The 17,824-nt window shown below is 42.7% G+C and overlaps 1 protein-coding gene across 5 annotated transcripts in view; it reads left to right on the top strand.

Annotated features, from left to right (window-relative positions):
* The window catches only part of TTC7B (tetratricopeptide repeat domain 7B), a 336,047-nt gene that overhangs the window by 127,495 nt on the left and 190,728 nt on the right, over positions 1–17,824 (top strand). For all 5 annotated transcript variants that reach the window (XM_032766516.2, XM_032766515.2, XM_075065637.1 and 2 more), the window contains one exon: positions 14,371–14,434. In XM_032766516.2, coding sequence (XP_032622407.1) covers positions 14,371–14,434 — 64 coding nt within the window. The remainder of the gene's footprint in view (positions 1–14,370; positions 14,435–17,824) is intronic.

Here is a 17,824-nt window from a genome sequence, read left to right as displayed (position 1 = left end):
AGGGAAGTGGGTTATTTCCCTTTGTTGTGAGACTCAGAGTCTCTGAGTCTTGGGGTCTCTCCAGGGAAGGTTTTGGGGAGACCAGAGGGAGCCAAAACCCTGGAATTTTTGGATGGTGGCAGCGAAATCAGATCTAAGCTGGAAATTAAGCTTAGAGGGGTTCATGCAGGCACCCAGATTTTTGGACGCTAAGGTCCAGATTTGGGAAAGATGCTTATGATAGGAGGTAACACCACAAACTAATGTCTCCTCACCTTCACCATGTGAGGCTGTGCTGCCTCCCTCACCTTCTTATGCAGATGATTTTAAATAGCTTCAAGAACTTAATAAATGGATTAACAATTCACTCCAAAGCCCCCCCGGAGTGCTCACCACCTGACAACTTTTGGTTGAGCGGCCTTGCTGGTGAACAAGGCTCTGCTTGAATCCATCAGACAATCTGTCAGACTCCTGCCACGGTACTGCTTACATGCAGACTAGCTGACAAAGTGTTACATCCCAGCAAAACAATGAGTTTTTATTTACACATCTTTCGCCTAATTCTTTGTATATGGAAGCCATCAACAAGCATGGCAAACAGCACCTTACGATAAGGGCTAAAAGTGCTTGGACCTCTTTGGTTGTAAGAGCTACTCCTCCGTGATGCTGTGATTTAGGGGTTATGAATTGCCCAGCTCTGATAGTAAAGTATAATTACAAATATAATGCTTTTACTGAGCATCTCCCTCTCGAACCATGGGAAAAATTTCAGGCAATCACAGGAGAAGTTCAGCTCCTAGCAAGGACAAGATGCAGCCAACACTGCAGCCTGCTCTCTTTCCACTGCTGTTATTGTGTGTCAAGCATCTTGGCTGCAACTATCAGGATTTCCCAGGGGGATCCAACATACTGTAGAATACCTTCTTTTTGACAGATTTATGCTCTTCGGTGAATCCACAGATGAATCCTTGCACACTTTGAAGAATTTAAGGGCTATACTCCTGTCTCTTGGGATCTACACATCTGTGAACAAAAGAAAATTGAGTGGATAACAGGTGGTTCAGAGATCTCGCCAGGCCCAACTTCCTGTTTTCCATAAGTCTACCAAGCCATCCCAAAAGAGACCAAGAAATCAGAAAGAGAGGCCGCCTACCACATCCACTACTACCACCCAGCCCTCATCCTCAATGAAACAGCAATTTTGATGGTTCAGTTGAGGGTGGCAAAGTTCCCCTTTATCAGCATCTTCAACTGCATCAGTCTACCCACCCTTTGGAGACAATCTCTTCTGCTTTTGACCTTCATGGGAGCAGATAGTAGCCAACAAATGGATTTTGGAAGGTATAACATTGAATTACTCCAGCGATTTTACTTCTGTTCCTCCATCCCACCCTCCTTTCCCGTTCCTTCTCAGGGACCCATCTCACATACAGGAGTTGCTGAGACAGGAATTCCTCTCTGTCATGTGTGCAGGAGCCATAGAATCAGTTCTGGTCCAGCACAAGGGGAAGTGATTCTGTTCCAAGTATTTTCTGGTCCCCAAAAGAAATGGAGAATGGAGACCAATTTTGCATCTCGGATACTAACCATCACTTTTGTAAAAATGCAAAAATTCAGGATAGTAACTCTTCTAGCTATAATTCCATCATTAAATTCTAGGGACTGGTTTGTGGCACTGAATATTTAGGCCGTTTCCTTTTAATTGCAATACATTCCTCTCAGAACAGGCACCTTCATTTTATGATTGGCCAGGATGACTTCCAGTATTAAGTGCTCCTCTTCATTCTATCCTTTTCCTCAAGGGTATTCTTGAAAGTCCTTGTAGTGATGGCCACTCACCTAGGTTGAATGGGAAAAATCATCTCCCCCCATCTCGATGATTTGGCTCCTTAAGGCCTAGTCATACAGTGGGATTTTCTTTGCAGTAAAGGCAACTATGTCCCTGTTCCACAAGTAGGGACTACAACTCAATAGTGAAAAGTCCCCTTTGACTTGAGTTCAGCAGAGAGATTTCATATGGGTTTCTGTGCATGCCATCAAGTCCAGAACTTTAGCTTCCAGCTCACTGGTTTGTGGGACTGACAAACCTTATTTCCAAGTTTCATAAAAGTCTTTGGATGTCTGCAATAAATCCTCTGTTAGGCCATATTGCAGCTTACGCTTTTGTAACACGTGCCAGGTTACATCTTCATTGCTTCCAGGGATAGCTCAGAACAGGCTACATTTTGAACACGCACAGTCTTGATAAACTGGTGTCTGGTCCTGGTCAGGAGCTAGACTCACTCAATTGGTGGAAGTACCCATACAAAGTTTGTGAAGAAATTCCCTTTCACTACTGTAACTAGAACTTCAGAAGCATCCCTTGTGGGATGGGGAGCACACCTCAGAAGACACACCAGTCAACGCAAATGGTCCTCTCAGAAGTCCCTTCTCCACATCAACTTCTTGGAAATAAGGGAAGTCAGGAATGCCTGTATCCACTTCCTTCACTTAATCAAGGGTCAGTCTACCAAAGTCATGACAGACAATATAGTCTGTATGTTCTACATAAATCTTCAAGATGGGGGGTAAGATCCCTTCCCCCCTATTTGTGCCAAAGCGCTAAAGCGATGGAACTGGTGTATAGCCAATCACATCCTCATCTCAGCCACTTGCATTCCAGGCACTCAAAACATGATCGCTGATGATTTAAGCAGACACTGCTCCCAAGATTACAAGTGAGACCTGAAATTACAGAAATATAGTTGCATACCTAGTTTGCAAACACAGTTATTTCAATTCCCCATACAAATTAGATTATTAAGTGAATACACAGTTGGTTAGTTATGCATGTAACTAGTAATTTGTAAATACAAATACTCAAGGTAATTGCATTTGCAACTCAGGCGTTAATTGCACATGCTTTTGCAAACTCAGTTATGTATATTCTTGAAAATTAGGTCTTTAAATGCGTCTACCTCTGTTTCCCTATTTTAAAAATGAAGGTGAAACATGCTTCTTGGGGAATTCTGAGGATTGGTTAATATATAAATTGATGATTGTAATGTTCTTTGGAGATTATCAGTGCTGTGTAACTGCAAAATATTACTACTGATTCCTCTTTGACTTTGGTATGCATGTGCTCCAAAACTAATTTTGAGGTTAGGAAAAGATGCAGGCTGCTTCAGTCAGTGCCTTAGAGCAGTTTCCTGTATCAGTGCAATTATTTTCAGCTCTGCCTTGATTTTTCACCATTTTTTAAAATTTGTTCAAACTTTGAGATTGCTGGTAAAGTAAGGTCTTTTTATGAATCCTGGGTGTCACATTTGAACTGTCTATAATGGCATACAATTCAGTCAGTCAGTTTGGTGCCTTGCATGTCACAATAAACTTGCTTATTAAGCGTTAAGAATATCTTATATTCTAGAAAGGAAATGCCGAAGTAGGAGCTATGTGAAGACAAGGGTAACCATTTCTACAGAATATGAATTCTGCTACTTTAAATATTTTTCCCTAATATTCTGCGTGAGGAAGTTTTAAGAATATATCTTTGACATTGGTTTACTAACTCTCTCAAGTGATATTTCTGATGACTCCTTAGATTCATGCAATTGTTTCCTAGAAAGAGCCTCTGTTCCCTTCTTCACTGCTAAAGCTTATTCTTTAGGGAATTAATGTTTTCCATAATTTGTCTCCTTTTTAAGCTTTGGGTTGAGAGTTATATTCTACAATAGACCATTTGTTGATGGACTCTGACTTGGCTCTACCCTCAAGTTCTAAGCCACAAGTGCAATTTTTTTCACAAATGTCAGACTTATTGACTGGACTTCACAGTGTATATATAGACCAGGGGTAGGCAACCTATGGCACGGGTGGCGAAGGTGGCACGAGAGCTGATTTTCAGTGGCACTCACACTGCCTGGGTCCTGCCTACTGGTCCGGAGGGCTCTGCGTTTTATTTAATTTTAAGTGAAGCTTCTTAAACACTTTAAAAACCTAATTTACTTTACATATAACAATAGTTTAATTATATATATTAGACTTATAGAAAGAGACCTTCTGAGAGCGTTAGCATGTATTACTGGCACGTGAAACCTTAAATTAGAGTGAATGAATGAAGACTCAGCACATCACTTCTGAAAGGTTGCCAACCCCTGATACAGACTGTAACTTGAAGTACAGTCAACCTCCAACTGCTTATTCTAGACTTAAGATAGTGTTTTGTACTCTACCTAATATTCAGACATAATTTATTAACTTTACAAGTTAAAAGGATCTAAAGCATAACCAGATCTAAATCTGGTACCAGGCTTTGGTTTTCCAGCTTCTATCCTAAAAGAGGTCTGCTGTTCCCATGAAGTATTACGTTCCACACTACGTAGATGCAGTATATCATGAAAATGCAATTTGCAACTTGCTGTATTGGGAAAATGACTAGACTGTAAGGTCAGGTGGACAATTTAGACTACAAGGGAGTGTAAAAGGTTTTGCTGCTTTCTAGCAAAATCAAAAATGAGTAGCTTCTAACAAGATTAGTGTGTACTAGTATCTTTATATGTCATCTCCTGGTGGCAGAAGACCAATTAAAATAGTCTGATTGCTTGCAATTTATTATCCATGAAGTGAAGTCTGAAATTTAGCTTGTTAAAAGGATATTTTTGTTTGGAAGAGAGGTAATCACACAAACTCTTCCAGAAACTAATAAAACATATATGAAAATTTTTCATTTTAAGGTGACTGTCCACTTGCAAATAATGTCAATTATCTGATAGACCCGTGAAAATTTCCTAGCCACAGTATGATAGAGACAAGGTGGATGTGAGAGAGATCTTTTATTGGACCAACTTCTGTTGGAGAGAGAGACAGGCTTTCAAGCCACACAGAGCTCTTCCTCAGGTCTGGGAAGGTACTGCCAATATCACAGCAAAATGCAAAGTGGAACAGATTGTTTAGCATAAGTAGTGAGCGCATATTATAAGGGACCATTCAAAGTAGAATGTCCCGTTAACACCTCATTAGTTATAGGACAAAAAGAGGGGTCAGTGGGTTACAGATAGTTTTAATAAGCCATAAATCCAGTGTCTCTGTTCAGTCCATGATTTTTAGTGTCTATTATAGTAATGGATTTAAGTTCCCAGGCTTATCTTTTGAAAGTCCTTTGCGGGTTTCCTTTGAGGATGAGGACTGATAGGTCAGATATAGCATGATCCCTTTGTGAAAAATGTTCAGTCACAGGTGACAGGGTGTTTTTGTCTCCCACGTGAGTTCGTTTGAGAGCATAGTGATTGTCTGGTGTCACCCACATGATTGTTGTTGGGACATTTAGTGCGCTGGATGAGATATACCGCATGCTGTAATAGACATGGGTAGAATCCAAGGATCTTGAAAAGTGTGTTGGTGGAGGGAGGGTGTTGATTGTTGTAGCAGTGGAGATATGCCTGCAGGTTTTGCATCTGTTGTTCTGGTCTTGCTTTGAGTTGGTGTGTCCTGGTCTGTGGTGAACTTGCTTCTGATGATGAGCCTGGAGAGATTAGGGAGTTGTTTAAAGGCCAGATGTGGGGATTCAGGAAAGATTTTTTTTAGGGTGGGGTCCCCCCGTTGAGTATGGGTTGTAGTTTGAAGATGCCCGCTATGGATTCCAGTGTAGTATGGTAGCTGACAACTAGGGGTATGTGGTCAGACAGAGTTTTATTTCTGTACTGAAGCAGGTTCTCTTGGGATGTCTGGGTGGCCTATTCCATGATGTGATATACTTCTGTGGTGGAGTGTCCTTGTTTGGTGAAGGCAGTTTTGTGTGTGCTAAAGTGTATATCCCAGACTTTCTCCTCAGAGTATTTTCTGTGGTATCTGAGTGCCTGGCAGTAGATAACAGATTTCTTGGTGTGCGATTACTGTATCTCTGAAGGTATGCGTGGTGTTCTGTGGGTTTCTTGTATATAGTTGTCTGTCATGTTCCATTGTTGAAGCATGGTATCCAGGAAGTTGATGCTAGTGTGAGAGTGTTCCAGAGAGAGTTTAATGGAGATTTGAAGTTGTGGTGGAACTCTGTGAGGGAGTCTGGAAATTCTTCCAAACAGTGTTTGTTGGCCTGCATGTGCACAGTAGAGCTCCTTGTGCTCTTGACTGAGAATATATGAGACAGTGCAGGTCGACGCCTTTCCAGTTCCTTTTTACCACCATGTGGCCTGAGTCAGAATCCTGTGTCCTCCTTCAGCTCATTGTACAGTCTGTAAAGACATTTGTAAATAGTTCTATTTCCTAGCTTAATAGTCAATTAAAAGTCATATTATGCTTACTATAGTGTGTTTTCTTCTCCCCTGTTGGGGAACACCACCATGGATCCAGGACTATGCCCAAAGTCCCGGAATCGCGTCTCTTGACTTCACTCCTCTTCCATCAGCGATGAACGTCAATGCTACCTCTGCTATCTGGATGAGGTGAATATCTCTGCAAAATGCGGTATCTGTCACTCTTTCCCACCCAGAACTCAAGAAACTCAGGGGCTTCCCCTAGGGAACCACCTAATACAGAAAGCTATGAGGTCCCTGTCTGATCAGGGTCAGGGAGATTCCCCTGCACATTGCTAGTGTCCCTCCAGGCATGTGCCTTGGAGTGGAGCATCCAAAACCTAAGTTGGAGGTGCAGACTCGGGGATGGGTTTAGGGATGAGGGGTTTGGGGTGCAGGAAGGTGCTCTGTGCTGGGATCCCAGCCAATGGGAGCTGCAGAGCCAGTGCTTGGGGCAGGGGCATCGTGCGGAGCTCCCTGGCTGCCCCTGCTTCTGGGAGCCATGCCGCGCAGAGTGGAGCAAGGCAAGCCTCTGACCCCGCTCCCCAGCTGGAGCACCGGAGCAGGGAAAGCTCCCAACCCTGATCCCCGGCGGGAGCTTGAGGGGCGGATTAAAAGGTCCAATGGGCTGGATGCGGCCCATGGGCCGTAGTTTGCCCACCCCTGTACTAGATGCTCTGGTATATCTGCAGAGACAGAGGAGCCCTGACAGATATTCAAGGAAATCCGAGATGGGCGAGGTAATATCTTTTATTGGACCAACTTCTTTTGGTGAGAGAAACAAGCTTTCAAGCCACACAGAGCTCTTCTTCAGTATCCTGGGACCAACGTGGCTACATGCACACTGCAGACAATCAAGGAGTCATGCTCCTTGTTCCTTAGGGTATTACCACCCCCTCACCCCCAGATTGCCGTACTGATTCCCTTAGCGTCCCCTCCAGCTGGTTGGTACCTTTTTTTTTTGGCTTTATTGGGGTCTGTGGGATCCTTATGGCAGATGCCTGGACACTTCTCAAGAATTGTACTGCTCTTTTCCCTCCTGCCAACTGGGTCTGTCAGTGTACAAGGAGGAAGAGGTTGACCCGAATCCACAGATTTCGACAGGTGTCTCCTCATCATGCTTGTATGAAGTGATTAGTCCTTCCTTGCCATCTCTACTGGATTACCATTGGCAGTACCAGGAACTACTACAGAGAGTTCCTAGTGACCTCCAGATTCCACAAGAGGAGGTCCAGGACCCTCAGCGCTGGCTTCCGGATATCTTATAACCTAAGGGACCAAGTAAGGTGTCTCTTCCAATTAATAAGGCCATACTAGAACCAGCCAGAGCAGTATGGCACACTGCAGCATCCTGTGCCCCTATGCCAAAAATTGCTGAGAGGCAATATTTTGTTCCTGACAAAGGAACTGAATTTTTACTCTCTAACCCTTCTCCCCAACTTACTAATGGTACAGTGCCTACAGAAAAGGCTCAGACATACTATCAAAGGGCTATCCCAGCAGATAAGGGCTTTAAGGGACTGGACCTCCTGGGGAGGAAAGTCTTCCCTTCTCTTCCCCATGCTTGCAGTTTTGTGTCATAACTACCAGGTTCTGTTAGCGAAATATGACTCTAACAACTATTCCAGGCATATGAGCTTCATTGACAAGCATCCCACAAAGGACAGAACCCAGTTTCAGTCTCTCTTAGGTGAGGGAAGGGCCAGTAGCAAAAACAACTCTCCAGGCCACGGTGGATGTGACTGACACAGCTTCCACAAGTCTGCCCACTGGCTTGGTCAAGAGTAGTGACTCTTGTCTGCAATCATAAGGGTTTCCTAGTGCAGCCCTCCCCTTTGAGTCAAATCTCTTTAATGAAAGAAATGGAGAGTCCCTTTATTCATTAAAGGACTGGAGATTAACTGTGCATTACTTGGTGATTTATACTCAACACCCAGGAGGAAACACTAGAGACAATCTTATAGACTAAAATCGCCCCCTCCTCATACACCTTATTACCAGTGCCCAGCCAAGCCTCTGTGGAAACAGAACATTCAGAGGCCTTGCTTCATAACGCCCTCCAGTGCCACAGCCTTTTCTCACTCTCAAACACCTGCCAACGGCTATTTTTGACATACTAGTCAAGACCTGCCTACCACCACTGAAGCCACCAACCTCTTCCTCCCATTATTTTTGGGTGCTGTCTCTCACTCTTTGCCCATAACTGGAGGTTGATCATAAAGGGCAGTTGGAGATTATCCATCAGGGATGCTTTGTGGAGTTCCTCTCCTTCCCAGTCCCACTTCGGGGACTGCTCTCACAAGGTGTTTTTTCAATGGGAGGCTGTCATGGTATAAATCCCCACTCTGAACCTTAGCGTCCAAAAGATGAGGTACCAGCATGAATTCCTCTAAGCTCAATTACCAGCTTAGTACTTGTAGCTCTGCCACCAACCAGGAATTCCAGTGCCATGTACACTCTCGTCCCCCCCCCAAACCTGCCGGGAACCAAGACCCAGACCCTCTGGATCTTAACACAAGGAAGTAAACCATTTCCTCATCGTTGCCTCTTCCCCCCTAGGCTTCCTCCCTGGTTACCTGGAAGATTACTGTGATTCAAACTCCTTGCATCTTAAACAGAGGAGAATGCACACTTCTCCTCCTTCTCTCTCCCCTCCAGACTCCCTGAGAGAACAGTAATACCTAACACAGTAGAATTAGCCTTTCTTCCCCCTTCCTTCTTTCCCCACATTCCTGGTGAATCCAATCCACCCCTGGGTCTCAACCAGAATAAAAAAAAGAAAAAATTAGTCTTAAACAAGAAAAGCTTTTAATTAAAGAGAGAGAAACAGTAAAAATTATCTTTGTAAATTTAAGATGGATTAGGTACAGGGTCTTTCAGCTATAGACACTGGGGATACCCTCCCAGCCTAAGTATACAAGTACAAATTAAAATCCTCCCAGCCAAATACACATTTGCAAATAAAGAAAACATAAGCCTAACTCTCCTTATCTACCTAGTACTTACTATTCTGAACTTATAAGAGCCTGTATCGGAGAGATTGGAGAGAAACCTGGTTGCACGTCTGGTCCCTCTGAACACCCAGAGAGAACAACCACCAAATTCTAGCAGCACACACAAAAACTTCCCTTCCTCAAGATTTGAAAGTATCCTGTCCCCTGATTGGTCCTCCAGTCAGGTGACAGCCAGGCTTACTGAACTTGTTAACCCTTTACAGTCAAGAGATATAAAGTACTTCTGTTCTATTAACTTCTACTATCTGTTTATGACAGAGGCAAAATCCCTCTTACACTGAGAGGCAATAAGATGTGTTCCACCTCAGTATCAAGGGGAGAGATATGCACAGCTGTTTGCTCCGCCACGTTTTAATCACTTACTCTGGGTTTATCAATAAACAAAAGTGATTTTATTAAGTATTAAAGGTAAGATTTAAGTGGTTTCAAGTAATAACAGCCAGAACAAAGTTAGTCACAAAGCAAAATAAAAATAAAACACACAAGTCTAAGCCTAATACATTAAGAAACTGATTACAGGTAATATCTCACCCCCAAAGATGTTCCAGTACGCTTCTTTCATAGACTAGACTCCTTCCTAATCTGGGCCCAATCCTTTCCCCCGGTACAGTCTTTGTTAGATCCAGCAGACATCTTAGGTGTTAATCAGAGGTTTTCTCATGAGTAATATCCCCTTTTGTCCTGCTCTTTCCCTCACTCCCCCGTTTTATAGCTTTGGCACAAGGCGGAAGTCTTTTGTCTCTCTCAGTCCCCACCCCTCCTTCTAAATGGATAAGAACCAGATTTAAGATGGATTTCATTATCCGGTGACATGTCACTGTAAAACCCCTAGTCTCCATTCCTCATGGGCTGGCCCACACATACACAGGAAGGCTTTCAAGTAAGTATGGCCATTTACAACTGATTGTTTCTGGAGCATCCTTGATGGTCTTCACTTAATATGTTTACATCAGAGATACACATTTATATTTTATTCTCCTAACTCCAGATATAGAAATAATACATGCAAACAAATAGGATAAACACACTGAGGGTACGTCTATACTACCCACCGGATTGGCGGGTAGTGTTCTATGTATTGGGGATCGATTTATCGCATCTCGTCTGGATTCATCACAATAAAACATGAGTCATTCTCAATGCACTCACCTTTTTCACAGAGTTCTGATTCTGGATCTCCTATGAAAGTTAACCAGTTATCCCATTAGCATCCAGCATCTTCTAGCTCTGATAATGCAGGAGAACAGTGGTATCAGATATTCCAACCCAGACTCTTTTTGCCTCACATCTTGGTATTTGGATGGGTCTTAGACATAGAGCATGTTTGGAGTCCATTCAGACTGATCTTAAGAGAAGACTCCATTAGAAATTCCATCAAGCTAAATGGTGGCATTTCTCTACCTTGGTGCAACAAAACCAGTTATCTCCAGAGATAGCAGGTATTCCTGCTATTTTAGATAATCTCCTCACTCTCAAGACACTGGGCCTTTCTGTTAGCTCTCTTCAGGTCTACTTAGCAGCAATCAGTGCTCTCCACCCACTGGTAGATGGCTGTTCTATTTTTAGTCACCTGATAACACTGGTCTACAATTTTTGAGATGTCGTCTGCTTCAGAGATAAAATGTGGTATTTATTATGTATTTTGATGTGCTGAATTCAAATATGACAATTAAAACAACTGATTGGCTACTGTTTCTAAGATATTTAAGTTTTTACATTTTATGTCTATGTATAATTGTGTAGCATAGTAAGAGTTTACAATCATAAACTTGGACCTAGTCGTTTAATCAAATACTGTCGTTTTATGGTGTTTTTTGTGCAATGATGATATTTCACGCTGTCCTGTTTATGTAACGACTTTAAAAGTAGCAAAAGGATATAAAATAAAAATTATTATGAAACAAAGGCAAAAAAACTATTGTGACATGACGTTTATCCTTTCAGTGATCTACTCGGACACTCTTGCTTGTTTTCTTGTTTCATAAATGGAGCACTCTCTTGTCACGTCAGCAATGATCCTGCAAGCATTAAAGGGGGATGGCTCCATTTGCCCTCATAATCGTTTCTCAATCGTCCTGTGAAGATCGCTCGGCCGTGCTGCGTCGCTCATGCTCCGCAGTTCGGTGGGATCTAGTGCAAAAAATGTATCTTCAGTGACATGTTGCAACCAAGGCTTTTGTATGCCTTCAGGAGGTTTTCCACCAACAACCTGTAGTTGTCTGCCTTGTTGTTTCCGAGAAAAATTTATTGTCACTAACTGGAGGCTTTCGTGCCGTCTTTTCCTTGCCACGCAGTGCATGGTCAAATACATCATCTCGAAGAAGTTCACAAATCTGAGGACCAACAAAGACACCTTCCTTTATCTTATCTTCACTTAACCTTGGAAAATTTCCACGGAGGTACTTGAAAGCTGATTGTGTTTTGTCAATGGCCTTGACAAAGTTCTTCATCAGACCCAGCTTGATGTGTAAGAGGGTGGTAACAAAATCTTCCTTGATTCAACAAAATGGTGGATGCTGAACACTTTTCCTCCCAGGCTCCAATGACTGTCGGAGTGGCCATCTTTCTTGATGTAGTGGGAATCTCTTGCACACTATCCCATTCGCGGAGAAAACAGCAGTACTTTGTGTATCCAGTCTGCAGACCAAGCAAGAGAGCAACAACCTTCAAATCGCCACAAGCTGCCACTGTGATGTTGGTCATAGTTTATGCACCTCAAAAGTTGTTTCATGTTGTCATAGGTTCCTTCGTATGGACTGCATGACCAACTGGAATTGATGGCAAAACATTGCCATTATACAGCAAAACAGCTTTAAGACTCGTCTTCGATGAATCAGTGAACAGTCTCCACTCATCTGGATCGTGAACGATGTTGAGGGCTGCCATCACACCACCATCGATGTTGTTGCAGGCTACAGATCACCTTCCATGAAGAAGAATGGGTCAAGATCCTTTTGAAAGAGAGAGATCGGAAATGGAAACCTACAATCACTGCCAGGAGATTTCCTGTGTAGTTCTGGCGCTAACAGCTAGACTAGAGCCAATCAACAATTTTAAGCATCATTTTCGTTCTCAGTGACCCAGAATTAGTAAAGTTTGACTACATTTATTTCAGAAGCATTTTGGCTGTAGAGCAGTGTTATTTGTAGTTGTAGGAGAGTGAGCATGAGGGACAAGCAATATCTGCTCAGAGAGATTTCTAAGTGGATTTCTGGATGTATCCTCCTTTGCTATCGGTTAGCCCATCTCCCTCCCCTGGATGGAGTGAGAGACCATTCTTTCGGGCACAGGCAATTTCAGTAGCATTTCTCCAAGTACCTATACTGGACAGTTGTAACACTTCCACAAAGCATTATACTTTAGTCCAAACTTCTTCTACAGACTCAGTCTTTGGAATGACAATATTGCAAATATCTATACTGCCTGTGTCCTTGTACCCACATGTGTAATACACATAGGTTCACACATCTCAAAGAACCTCCAGTTACAGGTAAGTAACCATCATCTAATTAAACTGGAGAGGGAATCAATAGATACACGTTAACACTGTGGGTGTAGCTTAAAATATTTGCCTTCAGGCTCTAACATCTCAAAACTCACCTTTTTATTTATTTTTTTATTGTTTAGTTGTTTCATTTAGCACTATGGACTTCTGTGAGTGGAACCCATTTAGTTCTTCTGTCAGCTTTTTAAAGAAATACCTAAAATATTTATAGGTTTGTATATCACCTCTCTGAAGTGTTTCTTTAAAGCAATAAAGAAGCCAAGTTTCTTAACAGATGCGTTAATTCTATTTATTTCTGGCAGCTTTTGGTAGTGCCAGCAGCCTTAACTATGTGTTGAAACTTCTTTATTACATAAAAAATAGTTGGTCTTGGAAATGATTTTGTACCATTACTTTAATGTCTAAAAATAGACGTGGAGATCAACTTGCATTGATAATAGCCCATCTATTAAAAAAAAGTGGGGGTGGAGGAGAGGCACTATTCTTGAGATCAAACCTGCTATTTGTCTAAAATGATTTCACGGTTTCATGGTAAATTTTTCCTGTTAAATTTGAGGCATCTTTAAGAAATAAAAAATGTCTAAATCTTAGACAATCCTTAGTTCCCTCTCAGTAATTCAGTATAGTTTAGGCAAATTCCATAATACCTATAAGGCAGTATCTAGTAGCGGTGAGAGAAATTTAGCTCATTAGTAAGAGCTTGATTGTAGAGTAACCACAAGCACTGAGTAAAGAGCAGAATATAGATGTTCTACTCCAGGAACAGACCAGAGACCAAATTCTGGCTGGGTCACAATTTGATGCCTGGTTTCCCTTTGCTTTGAGAGAGTGGGAGGGTCCTAGCTCTGTACCTGGTACAGATTTTACTTCTCTACCCTCACTTACTTCTCTACCCTCACCAGAGGGCAGTTGTGGCCTCGTAGAATGTGTTTGGATAACTGCTTTCTGCAGTCTGTTGCATAGGTTGGCAGGGGCCTTCAGAATTAAGTAATTGGAAATAAACGTTTTAAGTGCTTAGGAAGTGATGAGAGTGATGGTCCACAGAAAACGCAGAAACTGTAGTTGCTTTTGGTTTTAATAGTGAGCTGTACAGTACAGCATCAGTAAGAGGAATCTTAAATATATCTAATGCAGAGATAATGCAAGCGGGGTCCAAACATTGCTAAAATGTAATCAATATCCTATTCTTGTAAACTGAGGGAAAATCCATTTTAATATGCCCTTGTTGCTATTCATGAATGGTTGCAGTTCATGCACACTTACAAGTAGAGTGGGAGGTTTGTTTAATTGTGAATACTGCCTTTTTTTACAGCTGTCAAAATTACATGGTATTTGTGATATTTGGCCTGTTTGTTTTCAACTCTGATCAGTCTGGTGCTTCTGTTCATTCTGTTTTGCCAACTTATTTTTTTAAAGGCAAATCAAAGTATTGAAATAAAACTAATCATTGAAACTAAAATTCTAATATGTATAGAGATTTTCATTTTTTCTGAATATTAAAAATATACTAATAATCAGAGGAACATTTGATGTTATGTACACCATTCTGAAGGGTAATATGCTCTACTTGTATTTTAATAAATATGAAAGTTTTTGTTTTTGACAGCATTTTTTGTCCTCAAGAAAACACAGAAGAAGCCCTATTGTTGTTGCTGATTAGTGAATCTATGGTAAGTTAAACAGCTGTTTTAAAAAAAAAATTGTCACTTCTATCATTTGTCTTTAGAGCACATTTTGTCTCATTTCCTGTTACGAAACTGCATGAGCAGTTCCTTCTGGAACTAAAGCTATTGCTACTCTGACAGGGAGCCAGCAGGAAGAGCTGTGAGTGTATTATGATTCTGAGTTCCTCTTTCCTTTTGAGACTAAGTGCATTGTCTCTGAGCTGAACCTGCCCTTCCTTTAGTTTTAGGGAGGAGAGGTAGAGTCTGTTCCCAAAACCAGGCCGTTCACTTGGCATCACATCAGTGTGAACAGGTGTTACAGCAACTGCTGCCATTCAGACAAGCAAATTTGAAAATTCAAGTAGTTTTTGTTGTAATCATGAAAACCAAAAATTAGATACATGTACCTATTCCAGGGGTGGGCAAACTTTTTGGCTTGCGGGCCACATCGGGCTTGTGCAATTGTATGGAGGGCCAGGTAGGGAAGGCTGTGCCTCCCCAAACAGCCTGGCTCCCGCCACCTGACTCCCCCCTTCAGAACCTCCAACCCATCCAACTGCCCTCTGCTCCTTGTCCCCTGACTACCCCCTCCCACGACCCCCTGCCCCTAACTGCCCCACCTGGGAGACAGACAGCATGGGGCTGCTGAGGGGTCAGACAGTGCTCATAAGGCCTAGTGAGGGAGGACAGACTGGAGCAGGAACTGAATGGGAGTGGAGGCACAGGGCCACCTGAGTGGAGGGGGTGCAGAGCTACAGGAGGGAAAGGGTGTGGCTGAGTGGGTGCATGGACACATGGGGAGAGGGGTGTAGCACCACAGGGGGTAGCTAAGTGGGGGTACAGTTACGGGGACGGGGTGGGGGTACATGGACACGTGGGGACGGGACAGGAATGCGGGGACACGTGGGGATGCGGGGAGTGGGTGTCTGAGTTGGGGTCGAGGGACAGGGGGTGCAAGGACACATGGGGGAGCAGGGAAACATGGGCGCTGGGGCAGATGTGCCTGACTGAATGCGAGAGGCTAGACATCAGCCAGGGTCTGCATGGGGGACACGCCCTAACAATCCCTCCCTGCACCCCCAAAAAACCTGATCCATACTTTTCCCACCCATACCCAGCAACCCTTCAAGTTCATACCCAGGCTCCTTCCCAGCAATTACTTCCCCCTACCTTGGCTCCTCCATTACCCCTGACTCCCCCAAGTCTTTGCACTGCTTGTACGGTTCTGTACTGTAGTTTAAATGAATTATTACTCCGAGTTCTGTCTTAATATTCCAAGCAAGGAATCTATTTGTCAAAAAACATTTCTTGAATCTTTTATTGTCTGTATTGTGACAGACATACTTGCTGACAGGTATTTTGAAATAAATGGCCAAAAATAATTTAAACTGGTGTGATTACAGTAAAAGCTGTTTTATGAGACATTTCATCAACCGGAAAGCTCTATAGACTGGCATTTCTGATCTTAATTGAAATGTCAGCGTATAGTCTGGATGACGTGGGGCTAGCAGGGGGTTGGGGCACAAGAAGGGGTGCGGAGTGTGGGCTCTAGGACGGAGTTTGGATGTGGGAGGGGGCTTGGAATGCGGAAGGGGGTGTTTGGGGTGTTGGCTCGAGGGGCTGCTCACCTTGGGCAGATCCCCACAAGCGACAACCTGTCCCAGCTGCTCCTACATGAGGCATGGCAGGCGGTTTTGTGTGCTGCCTCTGCCCGCAGGCGCCACACCGAGCACTGTCTCTGCAGCTGCCATTGGCTGGGAACCATGGCCAGTGGGAGCTGCGGTGCAGTGCCTGCGGACAGAGGCAGCACACACAGCCGCCTGCCTCGCCTCTGCTTACAAAAAGATGGGACAGGTCGATGCTTGCAGGGAGCCGCCCCTGGATCCAGCACCCCTTCCCATGCCCCCAGCCCCCTCCTACAGCCAAAATCCCTCCCACAGCCCACGTTCCGCGCCCGCTCTCATGCCCCAGCACCGCTCCGTCTTAGTTAACCGTCATTTTTCACTTACTGGCACTCCTCATTCCCTCAACATGCTGGATAAAATAGCTTTTACTGTATATTGTATTATTATGACAATAAAATAGGCAGAATTTTGCAGAATTGTAAAATATTGTGTACAGCATTTACAATTTTTGAATTGCAGAATTCTCCCAGGGGTAATCTTTTCACTTTGTATAATGAATCTGAAACTTTTTCCCTACTTATATTGAATCAAAGGGTGAAATTTTCAAAAGCACTAAGTGCTTTCATGTATTGCAGTAAATTATAAAAATGAGTATTTTGGTCATTTATTTTTAAAACTAATGAAAATATTTTCACTACTTCTATTTAGCTGAAAAAACTTATTGTTAATATGATAGTTCATAAATATTAGTATTGCTATCATCATTCTTCCTATTTGAAACAGTCTTGATGCAGAACATTTCCAGAAATTGCATAGTCTCCTAAATAGATAATTTCCAGTAGTCAATTTTTTGCCACCTTGAATGTCCCCTCAATCTGTCTGAGTCAGAAAGGACACTTATTGATGGGTAAAGCTTAAATTGTAATGTTTAAGAAAAGGACAACTCTAGAAAGATATATAACTGTGATTTGTAAGTGCGATTGTCTTATAAAGTTCAGCTTGTCTTTTGCATTTAAGAGTAGGAAATGTCTCTTACTGTTTAACATTATGATAGTTGCACAGACTGCTGCTACCACAGTACTCTCATTCGTAGTGCAAAGAGCCAGCTGCAATATTATCATTGTTGTTGTTATAAGTTGCCCTTGTACTCTGGCTCCCATACATATGAAGTACATGCCTACCTTTGCTTTGCTTATCTAAGTAAGATCCTGTAGAGAGGTCAGACTTGTAAGTAGTTTTGAGTCACTGGACCTTTAAAGTAATCATACATACGTATATGGAGGTTCTTTTCCTACTTCAAGCAATTTTAAATTTCTGTTTAATACTTGGGGTGGAAGAATTCTCCCTACTCTCACACTGGTATAGCCTGCCATGGTACCAGCCACAGTGTTTTTGTCACAGCTGACTGCACCTGAGAGGCAGGAAGCAGTCAGTGCCACTAACATGATGTTACCATAATGACATATGCAACCATAAAAGTAAGAGATTTTGAAGCTGACTAAATATTTTTGCAGTGGAGAATGTAAATGCCAACTACTTGTTGATCAAAAGAAAACAAATTCTTCTACACATATGGGACTACATTTTCAAAGGAAGATGTGGCCAGCTAAGTTCACAACTAATGGAATATTTGTGCATGTAACTCCTGTGATACAGCACGGCCAGAGGGCAGCATAAGAGTGTTAGCAGGGGGCCTTATTCCCTGCCAAGGGAGGAAGGTTTGCTTTAGATTAATTAGAGCACCTGACTTCACTTAGAGCACCTGACTTCA

Source organism: Chelonoidis abingdonii, chromosome 4, assembly GCF_003597395.2.
Source record: "Chelonoidis abingdonii isolate Lonesome George chromosome 4, CheloAbing_2.0, whole genome shotgun sequence".
NCBI classification, from domain to species: Eukaryota; Metazoa; Chordata; order Testudines; family Testudinidae; genus Chelonoidis; species Chelonoidis abingdonii.
This window is presented reverse-complemented; position numbering and strand designations above follow the sequence as displayed.